Source organism: Garra rufa, chromosome 9 (assembly GCF_049309525.1).
Source record: "Garra rufa chromosome 9, GarRuf1.0, whole genome shotgun sequence".
NCBI classification, from domain to species: domain Eukaryota; kingdom Metazoa; phylum Chordata; class Actinopteri; order Cypriniformes; family Cyprinidae; genus Garra; species Garra rufa.
This window is the reverse complement of record NC_133369.1, coordinates 44,389,122-44,411,090: the sequence shown is the minus strand read 5'-3', so window position 1 is coordinate 44,411,090 and position 21,969 is coordinate 44,389,122. Positions and strand designations below refer to the sequence as shown.

Sequence of the window (21,969 nt, the reverse complement as noted above, 5' to 3'; positions counted from 1 at the left end):
ATTTTCGTTATCCTTATACCAAAGCTTAAAATAAATTACAATTATTATTAATTTAAAATATTTTTAAATTGATTTTCACACCAAGCATTTTTTTTTTCACAAACCCAGTCCCTAGTTTAATAATCGCTGATTTTAACACTTTCGTGTTCATTAGTGAATTAATGAAAGTAATTAGTGTCCCCTAATTAATGAAAAGTCCTACAATACATAGAGCTTAATTAATATGTACATCAGCAAAGAAACCGAGAGGCTGAAAATTAAAAGCAGTTTATTATTTTATTATAAATAAAAAAAGCGAATGCAGCTGCAGCACATCAGGCTCAGAGATCCACTGGTGAAATGTGTTTGTGTCTCAGTAGAGCTCAACAGGGATCTGATGAAGCTCATATAAAGTCTGAGCGGGGCTCGTGGTGTGTGTCAGTGTGTTCAGAGTCATCTCCGTTCCTCACGTGAGTTTAAAACTCCTCCTGATTGCTGCGTGTGTCTCTGAGTTCAGCCAGTGAGCTCATCACTTCCTCCAGTGATTTCTGGCCGAGCTGCTTGCCCGCTCTGGTCCGCACGCTAACACTGCCGCTTTCATGCTCTTTCTCTCCAACCACTGCGTTACAAACACAGGGAGGGTTTAGTTGATCTGACCTTTTCTTAATATGCTCCAGAACACTCATTTTTTACATGTGTACCAGCAGGGAATAATTAAACCATTAAAACATTTAAAGGTGAAGTTTGTCATTTGTGCCCCACAAATAAACTGGGACACAAGAAGTATATGTCATGAAACCATCTCAAAATGAGTCCTTACCAAATATATGATTGTATTGTGCGAGCTGCGCAGAGCGGATTTTCTTATTTAAGGTGTTTCCACGATCATCGTCAATATCAGCCATGAATCCAGCTTCCCTCAGTCTGCGGACCACCTTAAATCACAGCAGAATGCATCACATACCCAGAAACTGTTTATAAGGATATAAATTAAGTTGGTCCAGAGCGTTGTATTTCCACTGACCTCCCGTCCGTATGTCTCACTGCTGCCCCCTACGGGCACGACCATCACCTGTGCTGGAGACAGCCAGAAAGGCCTGAGAAAGGCAGAGAGATTTCACTTTACCAATTCCAGAAAACTCTGAACTCACAAACACAAACACACAAACACACCATTTCCCTCCAAAGTTTTCGGCCAGGATAGCGATCATCCTCTCCAGGGACCCCAGCACCGCCCGGTGGATCATGATCGGCCTGTACATCTGTCCATCAGCCCTAAAACACACAGATGGCTCAATCACATGACACTGACTTACAGATGATGAAATAAAATGACATGCATCATATGACATCCAGACAGCATGTATTGTATCTACTGTATTTTTCCAGAAGTGTTGCTTTTTCTCATCTAAAACATGTTGTGACTTGTATTCCAAAGTGGCTTTTATAATGCAATTTATAACACATCTGTATAGACATGTCACATATGTGACCCTGGACCACAAAACCAGTCATAAGGTTAAATTTTACAAAACTGAGATGTTTGCATCATATGAAAGTTCAATAAATAAGCTTTCTATTGATGTATGGTTTGTTAGGATAGGACAATATTTGGCCGAGATACATCTATTTGAAAATCTGGAATCTGAGGGGGCAAAAAAATCAAAATATTGAGAAAATCACCTTTAAAGTTGTCCAAATTAAGTTCTTAACAATGCATATTACTAATCAAATTACATTTTGATATATTTATAGTAGGAATTTTACAAAAAATCTTCATGGAACATGATCTTTACTCAATTTCCTAATGATTTTTGGCATAAAAGAAAAATCTAAAATTTTGACCCATACAATGTATTTTTGGCTATTGCTACAAATATACCCCAGCGACTTAAGACTGGTTTTGTGGTCCAGGGTCACATATGTGCTTTAAATTTAAGCTTGGCCATTATAATAAATATTGTTTATAATGAGTGCCACTATAATAGTTTGCTTTATATATTATATACAATGTATTGCCAAAAGTATTCTATTTCTAATGAACATTTTTGACTACTGTAGTAATTTCCATGAGTACAAATCCTAATGTTTAAGCATATATGGATTGTGTTTTTCTAATTTGACAGCAACAGCTTTGACAGGACCCTTTTCTATTCTAACATGACAATGCCTTTGGGTTCAAAAAGAAATGATTGATTCAGAAAGTGTGGAAGAACTTGACTGGTCTGCAGAAAGCAAAGTCCTAATATTAGCTGAACTTTGGAGAGACTTTAAATGCAGACTTTGAGCCAAAAACTCATCACCAAACACCAATGACCAATGTCATTATAGACACTTCCAAAACTGGGGCAGCAGAAATGGAAATACAATTTATAAATACATGAATTGTTTCCGTCTGTTGCCACAGTTTTGGAAGTGCCTTTATCCGTTCTAAAGAAGGGCGTGTCCCAATACTTTTGTCCATATAGTGCATGTACAAGTCATTGGTGTTTTTGGCTCAAGGTCCGCATTTAAAGTCACACCAGAGGTGTTCAGATGGGATTAGTTCTTCTTTAATTCCATGTTAGAATTAAAGAGGTTTCTGTCAAAACTGTTGATGTAAAATTAGAAGCACACAATCCCTTAGAATATCATTATATGCTTAAACAATAATATTTGTACTCGTGGAAATCACTACAGTAGTCAAACCTGTTCATTAGAAGTACTGTCCCTAGTGTATATAAGTTTGCTTTATATGCATCTTTTTCATTTCTGTTTACTTCCAAACAGGGTTAATATAGTAAACTACTATCATACATAACTTTTTTTTTTACTTGAAATAAAATAAATATTAACTGTAATAAAATATAAACTTAAACTTTTTAGCAAGTTGTCAAAGCAACATTCCTCATTTTCAATTAGTTTAAAATAACTAAATATAGCTCAAAATTAAAATGAAATTAAAATGAATAAAAACTATAGACATATAAAACAAAAAAACTGTATTTTTTAAAAATGACAAAAACTTAAAATTCATTCAAACTATCAACAAAACTGTTCTATAAAAATATTATTTCGCTTATTAAACTTACTGTATTATTTACTGTAAGTACATATTATAATATTCAAATAAATATAAAATATTTCCAAAAAACTAAATTTACAGCATTTGTTTTGGAATGAGAGGAACTAAAATAGGCAACATGTGTGTATATATATATATATATATATATATATATATATATATATTAGGGCCGGGACTCGATTAAAAAAATTAATCTAATTAATTAGAGGCTTTGTAATTAATTAATCAAAATTAATCGCATTTTAATCGCATATAAATATTTGACCTGAGAACAGTGAGAAGTAAGTTTTTTTTATATGGATTTTTAGTATACCATTGAATAATGACTGAATACATAAGCTTAAGCAACAAAATGTTGTTTATTTTTGTTATAAGCTTTTGGGACATACTACTTCATCATAACTGCTTCTTTAAGGGACGCTCTGTTGCTTAGTTACCTGAATCCTGTCACTGTTTAAACTGCCCTGTCAATCATCACAGTTAACATTATCTACATTTCGTTTAATTTAATTTCCTACCGTATTAGAGAGAAATTAAGAGGCACGTTCTTTAACGAGTCTTTCATGCCGAGAACTCTGCTCTTGCGTTTGCTTAATTATGCATTTAAACGTTAATGACCAAACCTATCATTATAAATGTTGCTGCACATGGAATATAACGCGGATAACATTTAAAAAATATTTTTTATCAGGTTACACACTGATTATTTATCACTCAAACCCCTTTCTCTACCTGTCCGTTGGTCGCGCATATCCTCCATGTTTGTAGTTTAACACTTTTTATGCGTGTTTGTAGTTCTAATTGAATCCTCGTTCACGGCGCAGTGTGTTGTGGGCAATATTAGCCGTTAGAGTGTGCATTGATCGTTAAGTAGTAGACCATCCGGGAATCTTTGGAATACTTTTTTAAACATACTACGATTTGGGACATACAATACTATTTAGGACGGACGCAGCTTGTCTGAACGCTAGTTGGTGCTCCAGTATAATCGGTCCGCCGAATCTCATCCAGTGAGAAACGTTCCGCGGTGCAAAACTAAGTGTGATTAAAATGCGTTAAAAAAAATTTAACGCATTTTTTTGTGTGTAATTAATTAATCTAAATTAACGCGTTAAAGTCCCGGCCCTAATATATATATGTATATATATTTTATGTTTGAAAAATTGTCATTTTTAATCACCATTTTACTTTTTTACATTGATGACTTTTTTTCTGAACAATGCAAAGTGTGTCTTATACTTATTTCTCAAAAAATATAATATGCTAATTAAAATAAAAACACATTATTACTGTAATGTTATTGTAAATGATACTAGCTTTGAGAACAGTAGGAATTACTAGAACCTTCCAAGTAAAATGCGCTTAATTTTAATTTAAAAAATGACAAAAATCTTAATGGTCTTAGCGTTTAATGGATATAACTAACATTTTGACTTATTTAATTCAGATTTGAGGTCAAATGTGACCTAAACATGTTAAGCACATCTGTCTGTGATGATCAAGAGAGATCTTACCCAACATACTGCAGGTTGAATCTGATGGGCAGTTGGAAGTCGAGCTGGATCGTGGCGCACTGGTGTTGTCTGCCCAGAGCGTCACGGATCTGAATGTCGATCTGAACAGATCGTAAAAGAACAAAATGAAGTGCCAGATGAACGCCAAACATCTTTTTAGTCACCTAGCAAATGAGGAGCTACTGAGATGATAGCTTTACTGCCCTGCAAAAACTAAACCTAACCGATGTGCCAAAAACATGGATATATAAGAGCTGCAGTAATGTGAAGCCTCTCAGATCAGCTACAGTAACAGACAGTCCATCAACACTCCAGCCAAGCAGAGTCTGTTCAGAGAGACAGAGAAGCCCCAAAGCTCTGAAAAACAGATCTGTCTAACTAAAAGATGAATCCTACGTAGGTTATTGGATTTTTAATACTTTTATTTTGCACTGAAGCAGTAAATTGATCCAACGTGGCAGTAAAGACATGTATAATGTCACAAGCTGTTCTTTTTAACTTTCTACTCATCTGTGAATCCTGAATAAAATGCATGACAGTTTCCACAAAAATATTAGGCTGTTAATAATAATTAAAAATGTTTCTTAAGCAGCAAATCAGCATATCAGAATCATTTCTGAAGGATCATGTGACACTGAAGACTGGAGTAATAAAGCAAAAAATTCAGCTTTGAACATAGCAATTAATTACAGTTTAACAGATATTCATTTTTTATCTGATGCAGACTTAAGTGACAGAAAACATGATTTGATCACAGAAATAAATTACATTTGAACAGATAATCACATAGAAAACAGCTGTTTTAAATTGTAATAATATTTCACAGTTACTTGCTGTATTTTTGAGTAAATAAATTCAGCCTTGGTGAGCTCGGAGTGACTCAAAAACATTTAAAAGTGTATGAGGGTAATTGACAGATAACGAATGGACTTAACATCAAGGATAAATATTATATTATGAATGTATAAGGGACAATAGGGCTGTTAAATTATGTCAAAAAATCACCTTGGTCAATATTGTAATCACGATTATTTAACACGATTATGAGTGGGTCTGGAACTTTATTTGATTGATTAATTTAAAGATGGCAATACAATAGAAAAAAAGATACAAATGAAACAATTTTTATTTTTTTGGAAATGTAATTTAATTAATTGAATGTACAATAAACTGTATAGTCTTCACTGTGAGAATTAAACATGCTTTGTTTCTTTTAAAAACTACAAAATTCCTTCTGTCAAGAGCAATGAGTGATTTTGTCTTTTGTTGTCGATTAACATTAAGCACAGAGACGGCAGAAGGAATATTACTTGTGGCCGCTTTAAGAGCTGCACGGATCCAATCATCAATTTCATTCTCAACAGTTTACATTAATTTGAGGTTTAATAATCACCAAACGCTGCATTCTGACATATATCTGCATGCATTTGACCCTTAGGTACGCATCTTAAGATAAATGTTCACTTTACTTGTCCGTTTTGTTCCATCTCTGAACGCAAACACAGAACAGCGCAAATTCTCTTTCGTGCTTTTGAAAACACAACATCAAATAAAGCAAGCATGTTCCATTTTATGCAAGTCACGTTCCATGATTTTACTGATTTGCATGTGAAAATGGGCTTTTATAGAGGAGTGAAAGCACACAAAGGGGATGGAATCGGGAGCAATAATCGATTATTGCATTTTCATAATCGTTTGAAGCTAAAATCGAAACTGAATTTTGATTAATTGCGCAGCCCTAAGGCAAAGTGAATATCGTAAGTCTAAGTTTTTACCATTTTGCTTCATCAGTTCATTTGAATTAGACATGTGGAGTGACAAATTCATTTCTCATGCAGTGTCTGGGCATAAAAGCATCTTTCATTCCACCAGCCTCACCTTTGGTCCATAAAACGCCCCGTCTCCGGGATTCAACTCCCAGTGCTCCTCAAACTGCTTGAGACTGCTCTCCAACTGCTGCTCCGGGACAAACACGAGAAAGAGACACATTACAGAGGAAAACCTGGAACGTGTCAGTGTATGGGTTTGGCCCGGGAAACGCTAATAAAAGAATCTGCTGTAAACATCTAATTCAATAATCCCAAAACATGCAGTGCTGAAAGCAGCATTAGTTTGAGTGAGAGAGCTCTAGGAGAGAGATTACTGTTTCCTTGTTTAACCCAAAGATACCAGACAACGCCGTCTGGAAATAGGGGTGGGCGATACGGCAAAACTATTATATCATGATTTTAATCAGGATTCTTTGTCATGTTGGTTTTACTATATTGCAAGTTGTCTGAGAAGTACAGCCAAATTAATTTCGCCTATTATAAAAAGAATGGCAGATGTTTAGGCCTAAGTAGGCGAAGATAAAAATCTTTGTCATTATTTTATCTTTGTTATTAAAAAATAAGAACAAAGAGAGGCTACATGTTACAAATACCCATAATATACAATTAAAACAAACACTGCTTTAATTTTCATTTACAGTAGGTGTATTAAGACACTGCAGGTGAAGAGTGTAAAATAAAAAAAATAACTAATAGTTATTACCTTACTTACTCAGTTGATTGATTACATTATTGCAAAATTTTCTGTATACATTTTTTTCGAAAATGTAAGGTTTTAATATGCAAATGAGGCATTGACTGATGAAATATGCAAATATACAAAAATCTAAACACTGGATGACGTCAGTTTCAAAATTCTTGTTTAATTTTTTTGACATATTAGAGTCAAATGACTTTACAGAGGGGATTTTGGGAATCTCATTTTGTCACTCCATAATTCAGAAAATACTTAGAACAGGCAAAAATAGATTTCTTTTTTTGTTTGTTTTTACAGTTTTTGAAGTAATAAAAGTTTGTATAAAATCAAGCAAATTATATGAACAAACCTTCAGGATATAAACTAATTTTGAGAACACAGCCTTTAAAAATATGGATTGTAATTGAAATCTATTGAAACAAATAGATAAAATGCTACAAAAGAAACACTTAACAGTGTCTTTTGGGTGTTTTCTTTCCACTAGTCTGAAAAAACACTTTATGAAACACCAAAAAGCCCAAAATCTCAAATCTGACAGGTGCATGATAAAACGGTTTTTGCCTGCAGTGTCTCCCCTTAAGCAGTATCATTCGAGAAATTTTAATTAACAAATAAACAATTACAACACTATATACACTATATACATAAATTATACATTGACTAAAGCAACTGTCTTCAGTCAGTTATATACTGCATAATCAGCTCTGATTGGCGGTTCGTTTTCCTCCTCTGATGCTCACGACCTGCTCGTCTCATTCCACACTGTGACCCTGATCAACATTAATGAATCTTTGACACGTTAGCCATCTGTTTGGACCTGCCCTACACTTACGGTGCGTGTTTCCTATATTGTCTTGCTGCATACTGTATGTTGGTACTTGTACAGACAGGATCTTACAATCCACACACCACTGCAGGAACAAAAACAGCCTCCAACACGCTCCAACATGTGCTATTGTTAACTAAAACTATTAAAATCTGTTTCCAGAAATGTAAAAAAAAAAAATGTAATAAAGAAATATATAAATATTTGATTAAAAATTAACTTAAAATTTAGACTTATACTTAAAACAAAACTTAAAAACATCAGAAATGCTGCCTTGCCAATTAAATGAAATAAATGTTTATGTTAAAGTATTAAAACTTAAATGAAAAAAAAAAAATGAAATTTTATACATAATAGAAAAAAAATATTGTGAAATATTATTAGGTTAAAATAATGGTGATCTATATTAATATATTTTAAAATATAATTTCTTCCTGTGATGCAAAGCTGAATTCACAAACTCAATTTCACATGATTCTTCAAAAATCATTTTAATGTTGATTAATTACTGTTATTATCAATGTTGGTAACAGTTGTGCTGCTTAATATTTTTTCGGAACCTGTGATTCTTTTTCAGGATTTATGATGAATAAAATGTTTAAAAAGAACAGCACTTACTCAAAATATAACTGTTTTCTAACAATATAAGTCTTTGCTATCACTTTTTATTAATTTAAAACATCCTTGGTGAATAAAAGTAATAATTTCTTTCAAAAAAGAAAGAAAAAAAAAACAGATTCCAACAAAATATTAAGCAGCACAACTGTATTTAACATTGATAAATCAGCATATTAGATGTAAATTCTGCTTCACAGGAATAAATTACATTGTAAAATATATTCACATAGAAAATAGTTATTTTAAATTGAAAAAATATTACACAATATAATATTACATTTTTTTCTGTATTTTTAATCAAATAAATGCAGCCTTGATGTGCATAAAAAGTGTCTTTAAAAACTATTACTTTTGAGTGGCAGTTTATATATATATATATATATATATATATATATATATATATATATATTTTTTTTTTTTTTTTTACAAAAACCTAAAAATCACAAAAATCTGAAATCCTGCCTTGGCCACTTACTAAAATAAGCTTAAGTTACTGAAACTGAAATAAGACTACATTGAAGATAAATAGAAAAAAAAAAGTAAATAAGATATATACAAATGACAAACTATAAAAGAAATATGAAAAACAAACTCTTTGGTAACTAAATTAAATAAATATGTTTTAGTTAAAATACTAAAATTACCAAACATTAAACAAAAATAAAAATAAATGAAAGATAAATAGAAATATAAAAAAAACGAATTAAATGACAAACTAAATACTAGATGAAAAATGTAAACACACCAAAAAACTAAAAAATTAAATAAAAAAATGTTGCCTTAGCACTTAATTGAAATAAATCAGTTTAAACTGAAATAAAAATTAAGGAAGATTTTTAATAGGTATTACATATAAATAAATTAAACCAAAAAAAAAAAAAAATGAATACAACTATAAATATTAGATGAAAACTTCAAGAATGTATAATAATCGTAATAAATTCTACAAAAGTACATAAAGAATCCTAAACTAAAACGTGTGACACGCTGTGGTGGGTGGCGGTCAGTGGGTTTGATTGACAGGTGTACCTGCTCAGCAGCGTCCCAGAGGGCGGGTTCTCCCAGACAGGGCGTGGGGCGCGTGGAGAGCAGACAGTGAAAGGAGAAACCGAACACACGATACACGCTCCTCACAAAGTCCAAACACGCCGTGATCTCCTCCTCCAGCTGAAGAGACAGAAAGAGAAGCAGCAGCGGATAAACAAAATGAAGGGTGTGTATGAGAGACGGCATAAACACTGACATTATAACAGATAAATCATACATCAGTCCAAACACTAAACGAGCAAGACGCATTCCTTCACACTGAAGACCAAAGCAAGAGCTGCATAAACACACTGCAATGACGAATAAAGAGCTTTTGTGTGGCTTGTCAAGGGAGAGGAATTTACATGCATTACTTTTGGAAATACAAATGGAAACGAAAGGTAAATCGAGTCAGAAATGAGGTTTCTGTTAATCACATTAGAAGACACGTGGCTGTCAATCAGCTTTAATTTAGTAGTTTATGCATGTTTGATTAGATTGTGTCCGTGAGTCACACTGGTAATCTTATTTTCCAATTTGAAGGATTCATAATGTTGAAATTCCTAAAAAGCTCAATGCTCACACAGTGCCTTGTGGTAATTACTCGTCCTAGCTCAGATCGTAAGCAGCCTTTTTTGACATTTTTGAAGCCTTTGCAACAATAAATGAAGCCGTACCTGTTCAGGTGTGCAGAAGATGTGTGCATCATCCTGACAGAAGCGCCGGACTCTGGTTAAACCTCCCAGCGCCCCCGAGTGTTCATTACGGTGCAGCGCGCCAAAATCTGCCCAGCGGATGGGAAGCTCTCGCCATGAACGCATCCGCTGCTCATACATCACACTGAACAGAGGACACAGGTGGAGGATTCATGACTCGATTCATATGAAAACAATTATCTGGGATCTGTCTTATGATCTGAGAAAATTCATGTAAATTAAATGACACTTTCTAAAAAACAACATTCAAAAGTTTGGGTTTGGTAAGACATTTGAATGTTTTTGAAAGTCTCTAGGCAGCATTTATTTAATTACACATCCAGTAAGAAAACTAATTTTGTGAAATATTATTACAATTCGAAGCAGCTGTTTGTGAAATATGTTAAAATGTAATTTATTGCTGTGATCAATGCTTAAATTTCAGCATCATTACTCCAGTCTTCAGTGTCGCAATTTGCTGCTCAAGAAACATTCATGATTATTAGCAATGCTGAAAACAGTTGTGCTGCCCAATATTTGTGTGGAAACGGTGATATATTTTTTATTTTTCAGGATTCACAGATGAATAGAAAATTTAAAACAACAGCATTTTTTTTTTAAATAGAAACCTTTTGTAACATTATAAATGTCCTTAGTGTCACTTTTGATCAATTTAATGCAGCCTTGATTCATGAATAAAATAATTAATAAAAAAAAACTTGCAGACCCCAAACCTTTGATCAGCAGTGTATGACAGGGTTTTCGTACAGATACTGTTATAAATGAAATTACAGGACTTAAGGAAAAAATAAAGTGAAAAATAAATAAAAAAATAAAGTGAAGCACAAGCAAAATATTATTACTAAAGTATGGTTAATTGTCTTAATTGATTTGTATTTGTATATACTTTGTTTTGTTTTCTGTAATGCCTTATTTAATAGGTTTGACGTATTCTACTGTTTGTGAATAAAAATAAAAAAAATCAGAAAAAAATTGTTAAACCGCTCCGAAATCCTGATATGAAACATGATTTGCGAACCCGCTCCAAATTTCCCATCTAAATCAAATGATTCGCAATTCACGCTCTGAAGTTCCGACCAAAGTTAGATCGGAACGTGGCTTATCGCAAATCATTCAATCACTTAAATTGCGCATCCCAAATCATTTGATTTTAATCATTCAATTCGCAAAATGATTTACGAAGCCGTTCCGATCTAAATCAAAAGATTTGCTATATGCATTTTGAAGTCCCGATCTGAAACAAATGATTTGCGATCCGCGATCCAACTGGAGCGCTTCAAAACATCGACAAAATTAAACAGTTATTTCACAGATAAATCGTCTTTCAATAATTCAAGCACTTTTCAAACACCTCTTCAGGAAGTTTTCCCGATCTTAAATTTCAAAAAGTCAAATTAAAGCACCTTGTACTAACCCTGGTATGAATAAACTATATGAGTATACGCATATTAATACTATGTTGGGGAGGTTTGGTCAAATTTCTTAATCATTTGGATGTTTTTCAGAGAATGCTGAGAACAAGTATGGATAGTTTAGGTGTTAAAAAAGGTTGTGTCGGAGTTTGGTTGTACTGACCAGTGAGCGGGGCAGTTCATAGGTTTGAGAGCGAAGGTGTGCGGCTCACAGGTCACCGTGAACATGTTCTCACTGTAATGCTCCCAGTGACCCGATCGCTCCCACAGAGACGTGCTGTACAGCGTCGGGGTCACGACCTCATTGAAGCCACGCCTCCTGTACTCACTCTGATAGGAAGAGGAAGTGGTTACATTAATATCTGAGTGCATTCAAAATGGGTTGTTGTTTGAAGTAAGAATATATATGATAATATGAAATTACATTTTTGTAATAACAGGCATGTACGCAGGAACTTGAGGTCTTTAACACTGTAAAGCCCATCATATGAAGTAAAGGTCAAGATTTAAAAAAAAAAAAAGTTCATTTATTGAAGCTTTAGACAAAAAAATGCTTTACTTGTTGAGTATGTATTACATTTAATACATCAGGCTTTTGTGGCTCATACAGTCTGATATAGTGAGAATGTGGAGGAAAAAAGTGCTCAGTTTTATTCAGAGACTCAAATTCATGCAATTTGGTGCAAATACTGATATTGAGATGGACAAAGATTGAGATTAAATTTTAATCACTTGAAACTAAATTTCTGTGAGATCTTTATAACAGTATAACAGATACTGACATAAAATTATCTAAATATCAATGGTCACTCTATATTTTCAATAATATGTGACCCTGGACCACAAAACCAGTCTTAAGTCGCTGGGATATGTTTGTAGCAATAGCCAAAAATACATTGCATGGGTCAAAATTATTGATTTTTCTTTTATGCCAAAAATCATTAGGAAATTAAGGAAAGATCATGTTCCATGAAGATTTTTTGTAAAATTCCTACTGTAAATGTATCAAAATGTAATTTTTGATTAGTAATATGCATTGTTAAGAACCTAATTTGGACAACTTTAAAGGTGATTTTCTCAGTATTTTGATTTTTTTGCACCCTCAGATTCCAGATTTTCAAATAGATGTATCTCGGTCAAATATTGTCCTATCCTAACAAACCATACATCAATAGAAAGCTTATTTACTGAGCGTTCATATTATATATACATCTCAGTTTTGTAAAATTTAACCTTATGACTGGTTTTGTGGTCCAGGGTCACATATGTCTTAGATGAGATTGACATTATCCAAACATATAATGCAATGCAATCCAATGATGATTGAGAGATAAAACAATAAACAAATGTTTCTCAAAAGATGCGAGATGTTTTGGAGGCTTGGGAAGATCATTCCTCCACTGAGGAACAGTGAAAGTAAAGCTTCTAGAAACAAACATTCCTCAAAAGATCCTGATAATCCATTGTTCTAACAAATGATTCGTGGAGAGTCAAGTAAAGCCAAGCTGCTTTCAGTCCAGTAAGTGTTCATCTGGAAATATGACTCAAATTATTCTCACATTTACTTGATAAAAATCATACTTGACAGCAAAAAAACACATGAAGCAACAGCTAAATGTTGACATTTGAACCAAAAGACCTTTTACATGATTAAAAAGTCTAAACTATCAATCAGATGATGGAAGGCATGGAGCAGATTGAGTGTGACCAGTTTATGTGCGTATCTAATTGGATACAGTAGTTTTATAGGGTTAAGATTATGAGAAGCATAATTTAATGCAAGTATGTCCGAATTTTTAAGTGCTGTAGTATGTTTTTGGCCGCTGTATTGACCTACACCCTTCGGAGTGCTCACTTCAGCCGCCCTAAAGAGTGAGTAAGACACATTCACTCAATAATACACAGTATGCGTGTGCTTATTCTCTTAAGGAGCAATGCATCATGACACACTATTGTTGAACATGTGAAATAAACATCGCAAGAGTGTGAAACCGTGCTGACGTGGAACGAGTTTGTACCTTTATAAAGTCAGTGAGCGTGTTGTATATATGAGCTCCTTTAGGCAGGAAGAAACAGCTGCCAGGACTGACATCATGAAAGAAGAAGAGCTCCTGCGCCTGAGACAAAAACAACATCAGAGCCAGCTGGAAATATCGTACAAATAGACAAAACAGTGTCAGGGTTTATGACGCCCTGGTCGATATGACACTTCAGCATGAACGAAACAACATGCAAAAGCAAATGCCACTGTAGAAATGTAAGATTAAAACATACTTTTCTATGAATAAAGACTATTTTGACTCCTTATATTCATGATGTTGTGAACTCACTTTCCCGATTCTCCTATGGTCTCTCTTTTTGGCCTCCTCCTGTTCTCTCTCCCATTCCTCTCGCTCTTTTTCTCCTGGAAACGCGACTCCGATCATCCTGAGGATCCCTGACGCCTCTGTTGAACCAGACAGTGTTACAGGAGACACCTGAGAGAGACAGAATGATTGTAAAATAAGCATTATAAGTCAAGACAATACTAGACGTGAGGAGACTAAAAGCATCATTTTTAAATCTGATGTGGACACAATCTGAGCCTGTATTGCATGGCTTTTTAAAGAAATTAATAAGTTTATTCATCAAGGATGCATTACATTGATCAAAAGTGTAACCAAAGATTTCTATTTCAAATAAATGCTGTTCTTTTGAGCTTTCAATTCATCTGTGAATCCTGAAATATAAAATGTGTGATAGTTTGTTTCAACATATTAAAATGATTTCTAAAGGATCATGTGACACTGAAGACTGGAGTAATGATGCTGAAAATTCACCTTTGGTCACAGAAATCAATTACATTTTAACATATATTCACATTAAAAAAAACATGTATTTTAAATTGTAATAATATTTTACAATATTACTGTTTTTTTTTTTTTTTTAATCAAATAAATGCAGCCTTGTTTTTTTTAAAACATGAAGGCCCTAAACTTTTGAAATGGCATATTATTTATGGTATTTTTGTCATTTCTGAAGGGTGACAGCAATGGTCAAAAACATTTTTGTTACTTGAAATAACAAAAGTACCTAAAAAAAACCCTGAAAAAGGGATGTGTAAGACTAGTTCCATTTTTTAAAAGAAGTTACGCTCATAAAGACTGCAATTATTTGATCAAAACTACAGAAAGAAACAATAATACTACAAAAAGTTATCACGAAATAATTATTTTTTATTGTAATATACATTATATACATACATAATTTTTAATTTATTATTAGAATTATCAATGTTGGCAACAGTTGTGCTACCAAATATTTCTTTGGAACCTGTGATACTTTTTTAGGATTCTTTGATAAATAAAAAGTTAAAAAGAACAGCATTTATTCAAAATATAATTATTTTATAACAATGCAAGTCTTTGTCATAACTTTTTATTAATTTAACATATCATTGCTGAATAACTTTTGACTGGCAGCATATATATGTATACACACACTCTTTCTCAAACACACACAACTTTCAAAAAATAAAAATTAAAACATCAAGAAATTACTTAAATTTGAAAAAAAAAAAAAAAACTAATACAAAATCTATAATAGTATATCATTGGTACAAACAGCACTGGTTGCAACAAAATGTTATTCTGTAGAAAGAAGCCACTTCTTCACTGTAGTTTACAAACTAATGTGGCATATAAACAAAGGCACGGCGTAAAAGTTAATCATCACATTAACACAAGAATATATCAACACCAAGAGCAGTCTGAACTCTCATTTAAACAAAACCAGAAACGCTGCTCAGAAACTCTGCAGAAACTGCTTAGAAGAGACTGAAAACGAAATGTTCCATAAATAAAACTGAACTAAGTCCCATGTCACAAGCCTAAAAAAGAACAACAGTCAGTGGAAAGAGAAGGGAAAGTGTGAAACGGGAAGAGCGAGAGATATTAATGCTATCAACAGGAAACCGCTATGGAAACTATGCTACAACAATGCAAGCGCTTTTACTATGACAACAGAATAGCAAAGGCGGTTGCATAAACTGCTTAAACCAGTCTTAAATGTCAGTTGTGTAATGTTTTTCTTCTAGACTGGTTATAACTTCTTAAAATCAGTTACAAGAAGGTAGATTGATCTAATTTAAACTGAAAAGTAAGACGAGTTACCCCTTGGCTAACTGCTTGTTGGACAAACTAGTTCTTAAGACACAGTCTTAACATAGTGACTGCGTTTATGCAACTGGCTCCAGGAAGGAGTGTTCTCTGTCATGCCATTCCAGCTCAAACACATTCAGTCAAACACACACTAACAGAGGAGAATAGTGAGAGTTACCTGGAGCATCTTGAAGGCCTTCAGGAAGCCTGTTTGTGGCAGAAGAACACCTGAACACACCCCCACACTGTCTCCACACCTGATAGAGAGACACACACATCAGACACCAAACACACACCATCTGCTCCAGCAGGACACTGAGAGACTTCAGACCTGTAGACACTGACTGTGTTTCCCGTCATCTGCTCTTCAGCCAGCTGCAATCTGACGGCATCATCCTACAAACACAAAACACACACAAATCACTGTCAAACACTACACCTTTGAGTAAAAAAAAAAAAAAAAAAAAAAAAAAAAAAAATCCACATTGGATGCATCAACTTGGAAAAATGACTTTTTTTGTTCTGCACAATCGTGACATTCATTTAATTATGCTTTTTGTATTTTATATATTTTTAAAGCATTTAATAAATATATTCAGCTTTAGTTTCATCTCATGCTTTCAGAAGCACTTTAATTCTTACAAGGTTTTTAAATAAAATTAACATTTGTGACCCTGGACCACAAAACCAGTCATAAGGTTAAATTTGACAAAACTGAGATTTATACATCATACGAAAGCTCAATAAATAAGCTTTCTATTGATGTATGGTTTGTTAGGATAGGACAATATTTGGCCGAGATACATCTATTTGAAATCAGAAATCTGAGGATGCAAAAAAATCTAAAAGACTGAGAAAATCACCTTTAAAGTTGTCCAAATTAGGTTCTTAATGCATTTTACAAATCAAAAATTACATTTTGATATGTTTACAGTAGGAATTTTACAAAAAATCTTCATGGAACATGATCTTTACTTAATTTCTTAATGATTTTTGGCATAAAAGAAAAATCAAAAATGTTGACCCATGCAATGTATTTTTGGCTATTGCTACAAATATACCCCAGCGACTTAAGACTGGTTTTGTGGTCCAGGCAGGGTCACATTTTATTCAACAAAGATGCAAGAAATTGATACAAATTAGTATTTTTATTTCAAATAAATGCTGTTTTTCAAACTTTGTCCTCCATGCAGATCAACAATGCCTGTATTCTAACATGCATTATTACTATTTTACTACTTCTACATACATTTACATACTATTTTTATTCTATTCACCACACACTGGTCTACAGATCAATCAAATGTCTTTCAAAATGTCTTAAAATGAATGGTAGTGTGTGTACGGATTATAGAAGGGCTGCATAATTACTTAAAATGAAACCAATTTAGTTATTAATGGTTTAGTATATTGTAAAATAAATTGATAATTGCTATTTATTATTATTTGTCCTAAATAGTCATTTTTTTATTTTACAGTGAAATAGTACAACAGTAATGTTACTTTTTTGTTATGGAATTATTTTATTTTGTAATAACAACAACAACAACAACAACAAGAACAAGAACAAAAGTTAATAAATCAAAATTACGCAGCAATTTAATATTTTCTCAAATGGTGCATCCCTAGATTATATTTTTTGTCAACTGCTGCGATTATTTTATTTTGTAATAACAACAAAAAATCCACTAATTAAAAAAAATAATAATTACAATTTTACAGCAACTTCATATATTTTCCAAATCATACATCCCTAGATGAGTGACTAAGTAAGTACTAAGTACGCTCAAGGAAAGCTAATCACAAAAACAACAAATCATGGGTAATACAACATTATAAAGGTCAAAAAGAAAAGAAGAAGCTGACCTGGAAAAGCTCTTTCAGGTCCTGTACCGTGACCTCGAACTTGATGATGGGAATCTTCCCAGCTGCCATCTGCTTACACCTCTGCTCCACATCCAACAGAGAAAGAGTGCTGCAACAAATATAGCACTACAGCTTAGTCATATTTTACTTTTTAGATTTAGTTGAATGGTTTTAAATAAACAGCTGGTACAGTACAGTAAACTACTGGCTTATATCAGGGGCTGGAAAGGAAAGAGACAGTGTTCACTTGTTTTGGAGCTGGTAATCACAGAACAGGCCCGAGTCAGAGACTCCCTCTCGACACACGTGAGCGCTGAAGTGATTCTCCATCACGCTCGCCAACACACACGCTCCGGTCCGCCACACCACCTACAGCAGAGACACACGCAACAACCATTAACAGATTCATTGTCAATCACATGCCCAGGTCACACTTTAAATCAATAAAACAGAAAGCACTAAATAAACACCAGCCCCAAATCGAAATCAGCATCAAACATTAAAGTACATTATTAGTTGATACTTATGGAATATTACTCAGACATGTTTCTAAAAGTTAACACTTTGACACAAAACTCTTAAAGACACAAAAGCTTGTACCTGTCTGCCCTCTAGTGATTCAAAACTCAGCAGTTGCAGTTCACAGTCCTCCACAAGAGGGCGACTTAGATCCCACAGATCTCCATTTACTCTGCCCACCACTGCACCTTTAACACTGTAAACACACACAGATGCACACATTATGGCAGACATAACAACTATTAACAACAGTCTAAAGCAGCAGTTAAGAAAAAAAAAAAGGGATTTAATTATCTGTGAATCTAATTAGCACTTTTTTCTGAAAACTAATACAAAAAAAAAAAAGAAAGACAATTTCTGAACCTGGGCCACAAAACCAGTCATAAGGGTCAATTTTATGAAATGTATCATCTGAAAGCTAAATAAGTTTTCCATTGATGCTTGCTTTGTTAGGATAGGACAACATTTGGCCGAGATACAACTATTTGAAAATCTGGAATCTGAGGGTGCAAAAAAATTAAAATATTAAGAAAATTGCCTTTAAAGCTTCTAAGTTGTTTTATATATTTATTGTAGAAAATGTACAAAATATCTTTGTGGAACATCATCTTTACTTAATAGTCTTATGATTTTTGGCATGAAAAAAAAATGTGACCCATACAATGTATTGTTTGCAATTGCTAGAAATATATCCGTGCTACTTAAAGGAACCGTATGTAAGAAATTTATTTCAGTTAATCATAAAATGGCCCTGACATGTCACTAGACATTAAGAAATCATGTTCATTTCAAATACTTATATCACTGACAACAGTGGTCCGGCCAGGATATTGTCATTTAAAAGTGAAAGTTGCAGCCCACGACTGATGTTGATGTTGTCATGTTGTGTTTTGGTCAGAGGCGCCAGAGTTTTGTCAGAGTTTCTAGAGTTTCGTCATCCGGGTTGCCAGCTCTGCTCTAGTTACAGCTGCAGCTACGAATGTGTCGGATAAAACATGGATAACGTTACAAAACCTAAAAGACCTCGTTATGACTCCGAAATACGTCGTGACAAAGTTCGAAATAAAACAAGGATTTGTATAGGAGATGCCTTTGAAAGATGGAGATGGCTGAAAACGGATCCTGCAGCTTAGCTGGCAACCTTGAGTCAGGGGGGAGGGGAAGGGGATACACCATTCTACAGTATTTTGAAAGTGATATATATATATTTTTTTTTTTTTTTCCCCATGGAGCCTAGAGTCTGTGGCTTATATTTACCGTTCATTCTTGGCGATCTGTAATGGTGAGGTTACACCAGCTGACCCTTTGATTGTCCTGCCGTCAGCCAATCGGATGGTCAGATCCTGTCCTGATGCTGGGAAATCCTCAGCAGCTCTAGTCACATGCCGATCACGGAGAGACTCGAAAATGCGTAAGCGCTCAGTCTGACTGGCAGACAGGTGCAGCTGGAACAGAGAGAAAGAACGTGTGAGTCTGAGATTCACAGATGAAAAAGCTTGCATTAAATATTATAGAGAAGGTTTAAGCACTTCAGAAGTAAATATGAGGAAGGAGGAAGAAGAAAGGCTCTCACAGACAAACCTAACAGCTGTACTAAACTGAAATCCTGTAGGACCTTAATCACACAGACTGTTAAACCTGTCTTTGAGGCAAAAAATACTATAGAATAAAAACCGTAATCTGTATAAAAATAAGACAAGGTCAGAGAAGTATATTACTTACTAATGGCATAATTACATCAGACTGAGCACATTTATAATACAGTGAAGCCCAAAAATAATAGCCCACTGATTAAAATGTACTTCAATTACAAATTGAAATGATTCATTTAGTGAAAAGTTGGAAAAAAACTCATGCGAATGTATGTCTGAGTATTTGGTTTCTCTTTCTGTAATAAAAGCAGCACTGAAGCTACATGATCTGATACTAAATCTCATGATCTACAGAAACAGTCAGATTTGTCTTATTTCTTCTTTATTTTCCATAATAAAATTTTTTTTAATTAGATGCTTTTTTGTTTTAATTTTTTAAATATTTGATTCAAATATGATCAAAGTTCAAGGTGGTCTCAGATTTTTAATTCCCATTGTACTGGTACTATTTTCATTACACCAGCAAATAAAAGAAACACAACCAAAGACCATGCTTAAATATATAAAATTAAAGCCTACACACAAATCACAAGGCTATAATTAAAATTTATATATTCAGTGTTAAATATAATAAAGCAAAATTAATAAAAGCAAACAAAAACAATGTTTATATAAACAAAAAATACAAATCATTAATACAAATCAAGTCTATAATTAAAAATGTCGATATTGCCACTTATATAAACACACATACATGCTATGTTCACTCTATTCTCAAAAGTTACGCTAGAACGAGTCAATGTGTGTCATGTTAGTGTGTCAGAGCATCCCTGCAGTGCTGCATCTGTCAGATCCTCCAGCACACATCACACACAATCCTGCACTAAGCACACCTTCCCGTAGTATCTGCTGGACCGGACTGCAGCCCTCACTGCCGCACGACAGACGGGCCACTTCGAGAACACAGCCACGACCATTTTACACTCCAAACTCAAAGCTACGGCTCCATAATTTCTCCTCCAAACATCAAATGTTGCCCTCTCTCAGCGGGCCGCCATTTTACCGGAACTACATCGTCACAGAGCAAGAAACCCGATTCGCCGAAGGATTTCGAAGGAGGGCGGGCTCTGTGTGAGGAACAACCAATGAGAAGCGAAGCCTGACGTGCGTCACGAGCGTCCACTCAGTGCGCAAGTTAATACATTCACTGACAGCTAAACGCTCCGGATTCTCCTGCATGTAAACACACAGCACATTCAGATAAACGGATAAAAGGACCGAAAACAGCGAAGGTTTATGAGCGGGCAACCTACATGCGTTTCGAATCAAAGCAAAAGAATAGATTTAGAGAAACAAGCTCCTTTCTAGAGAAGTTAAACTCCTCCGTCCATCACTTCTGCCTCCAATTGCCTGATCTGTCTGATGCGTCTTTTTACAGGGTAAAACAAAAATCTACATGCACTCACAACAGCACAGCGTTTTTTTTTTCTACAGGACCCTAGAGACGACATGCAAAATGCATAAGATACCTTTATAAGTGTCTAATTAACAAACTGGTGCACTAGTGAGTGCTGCCTCTTGGGGAGTCTTTATAAAGACATTGTTCCACAGTGTTGATAAAAGCAATTAAGGATAGGCTTAACTTGAGAAATAGTCCAGAACGTAAAAAAAATAAAATAAAATAACTTGCATTTAAATTTCGATAATCTGCCTGTAAACAGTTATAAATAATTCAATTATAAGTGACAATTACAAGTAACCAAATGTGTAAATCTGATTTTTTTTTCTGTTTGCATTGTATTAAACCACACTGCTTTCACCATTAGCTTTCAACTACTTGGGTTCAGTGTAAACACATGATAAACTTGTACTTGAATGTACAGCAAGTGTTTTATATTTGCATGATCTAACATTGGGGAAAATGAGTGACCCTTCACTGCCATAGGATTGGTAGGTTTACAAAACTAAGCCAAATTCAACAAGTGCACAGTGTTTCAGATATGAACAACACAACCAAGTAATCATTGGTGACATTAAATATACTTATACAACACTGTGACAATGTTTGGTCGCACATACAATATGTGGATCTCCTCTAATTGACATGATATCTAGTCTGATGATATTTAGCTGGATATTTAATATATAAGAATCCACTATAACAAGACAAGT

The 21,969-nt window shown here is 34.0% G+C and overlaps 1 protein-coding gene across 1 annotated transcript; it reads right to left on the bottom strand.

The window, feature by feature from the left end:
• Positions 1-251: 251 nt before the first annotated feature.
• On the bottom strand, positions 252-20,847 carry tars2 (threonyl-tRNA synthetase 2, mitochondrial). The gene is made up of 18 exons (XM_073846697.1): positions 20,691-20,847; positions 19,463-19,650; positions 18,287-18,401; positions 17,934-18,055; positions 17,687-17,795; positions 16,152-16,216; positions 15,999-16,077; positions 14,012-14,158; positions 13,700-13,798; positions 11,845-12,011; positions 10,231-10,393; positions 9,557-9,694; positions 6,436-6,513; positions 4,558-4,658; positions 1,153-1,254; positions 1,004-1,076; positions 800-914; positions 252-598 (listed from the first exon to the last, which is right to left on the bottom strand). The coding sequence occupies exons 1-18, from the start codon at positions 20,772-20,774 to the stop codon at positions 456-458; spliced, it is 2,088 nt and encodes a 695-aa protein (XP_073702798.1). The 5' UTR covers positions 20,775-20,847; the 3' UTR covers positions 252-455.
• Positions 20,848-21,969: the final 1,122 nt, after the last annotated feature.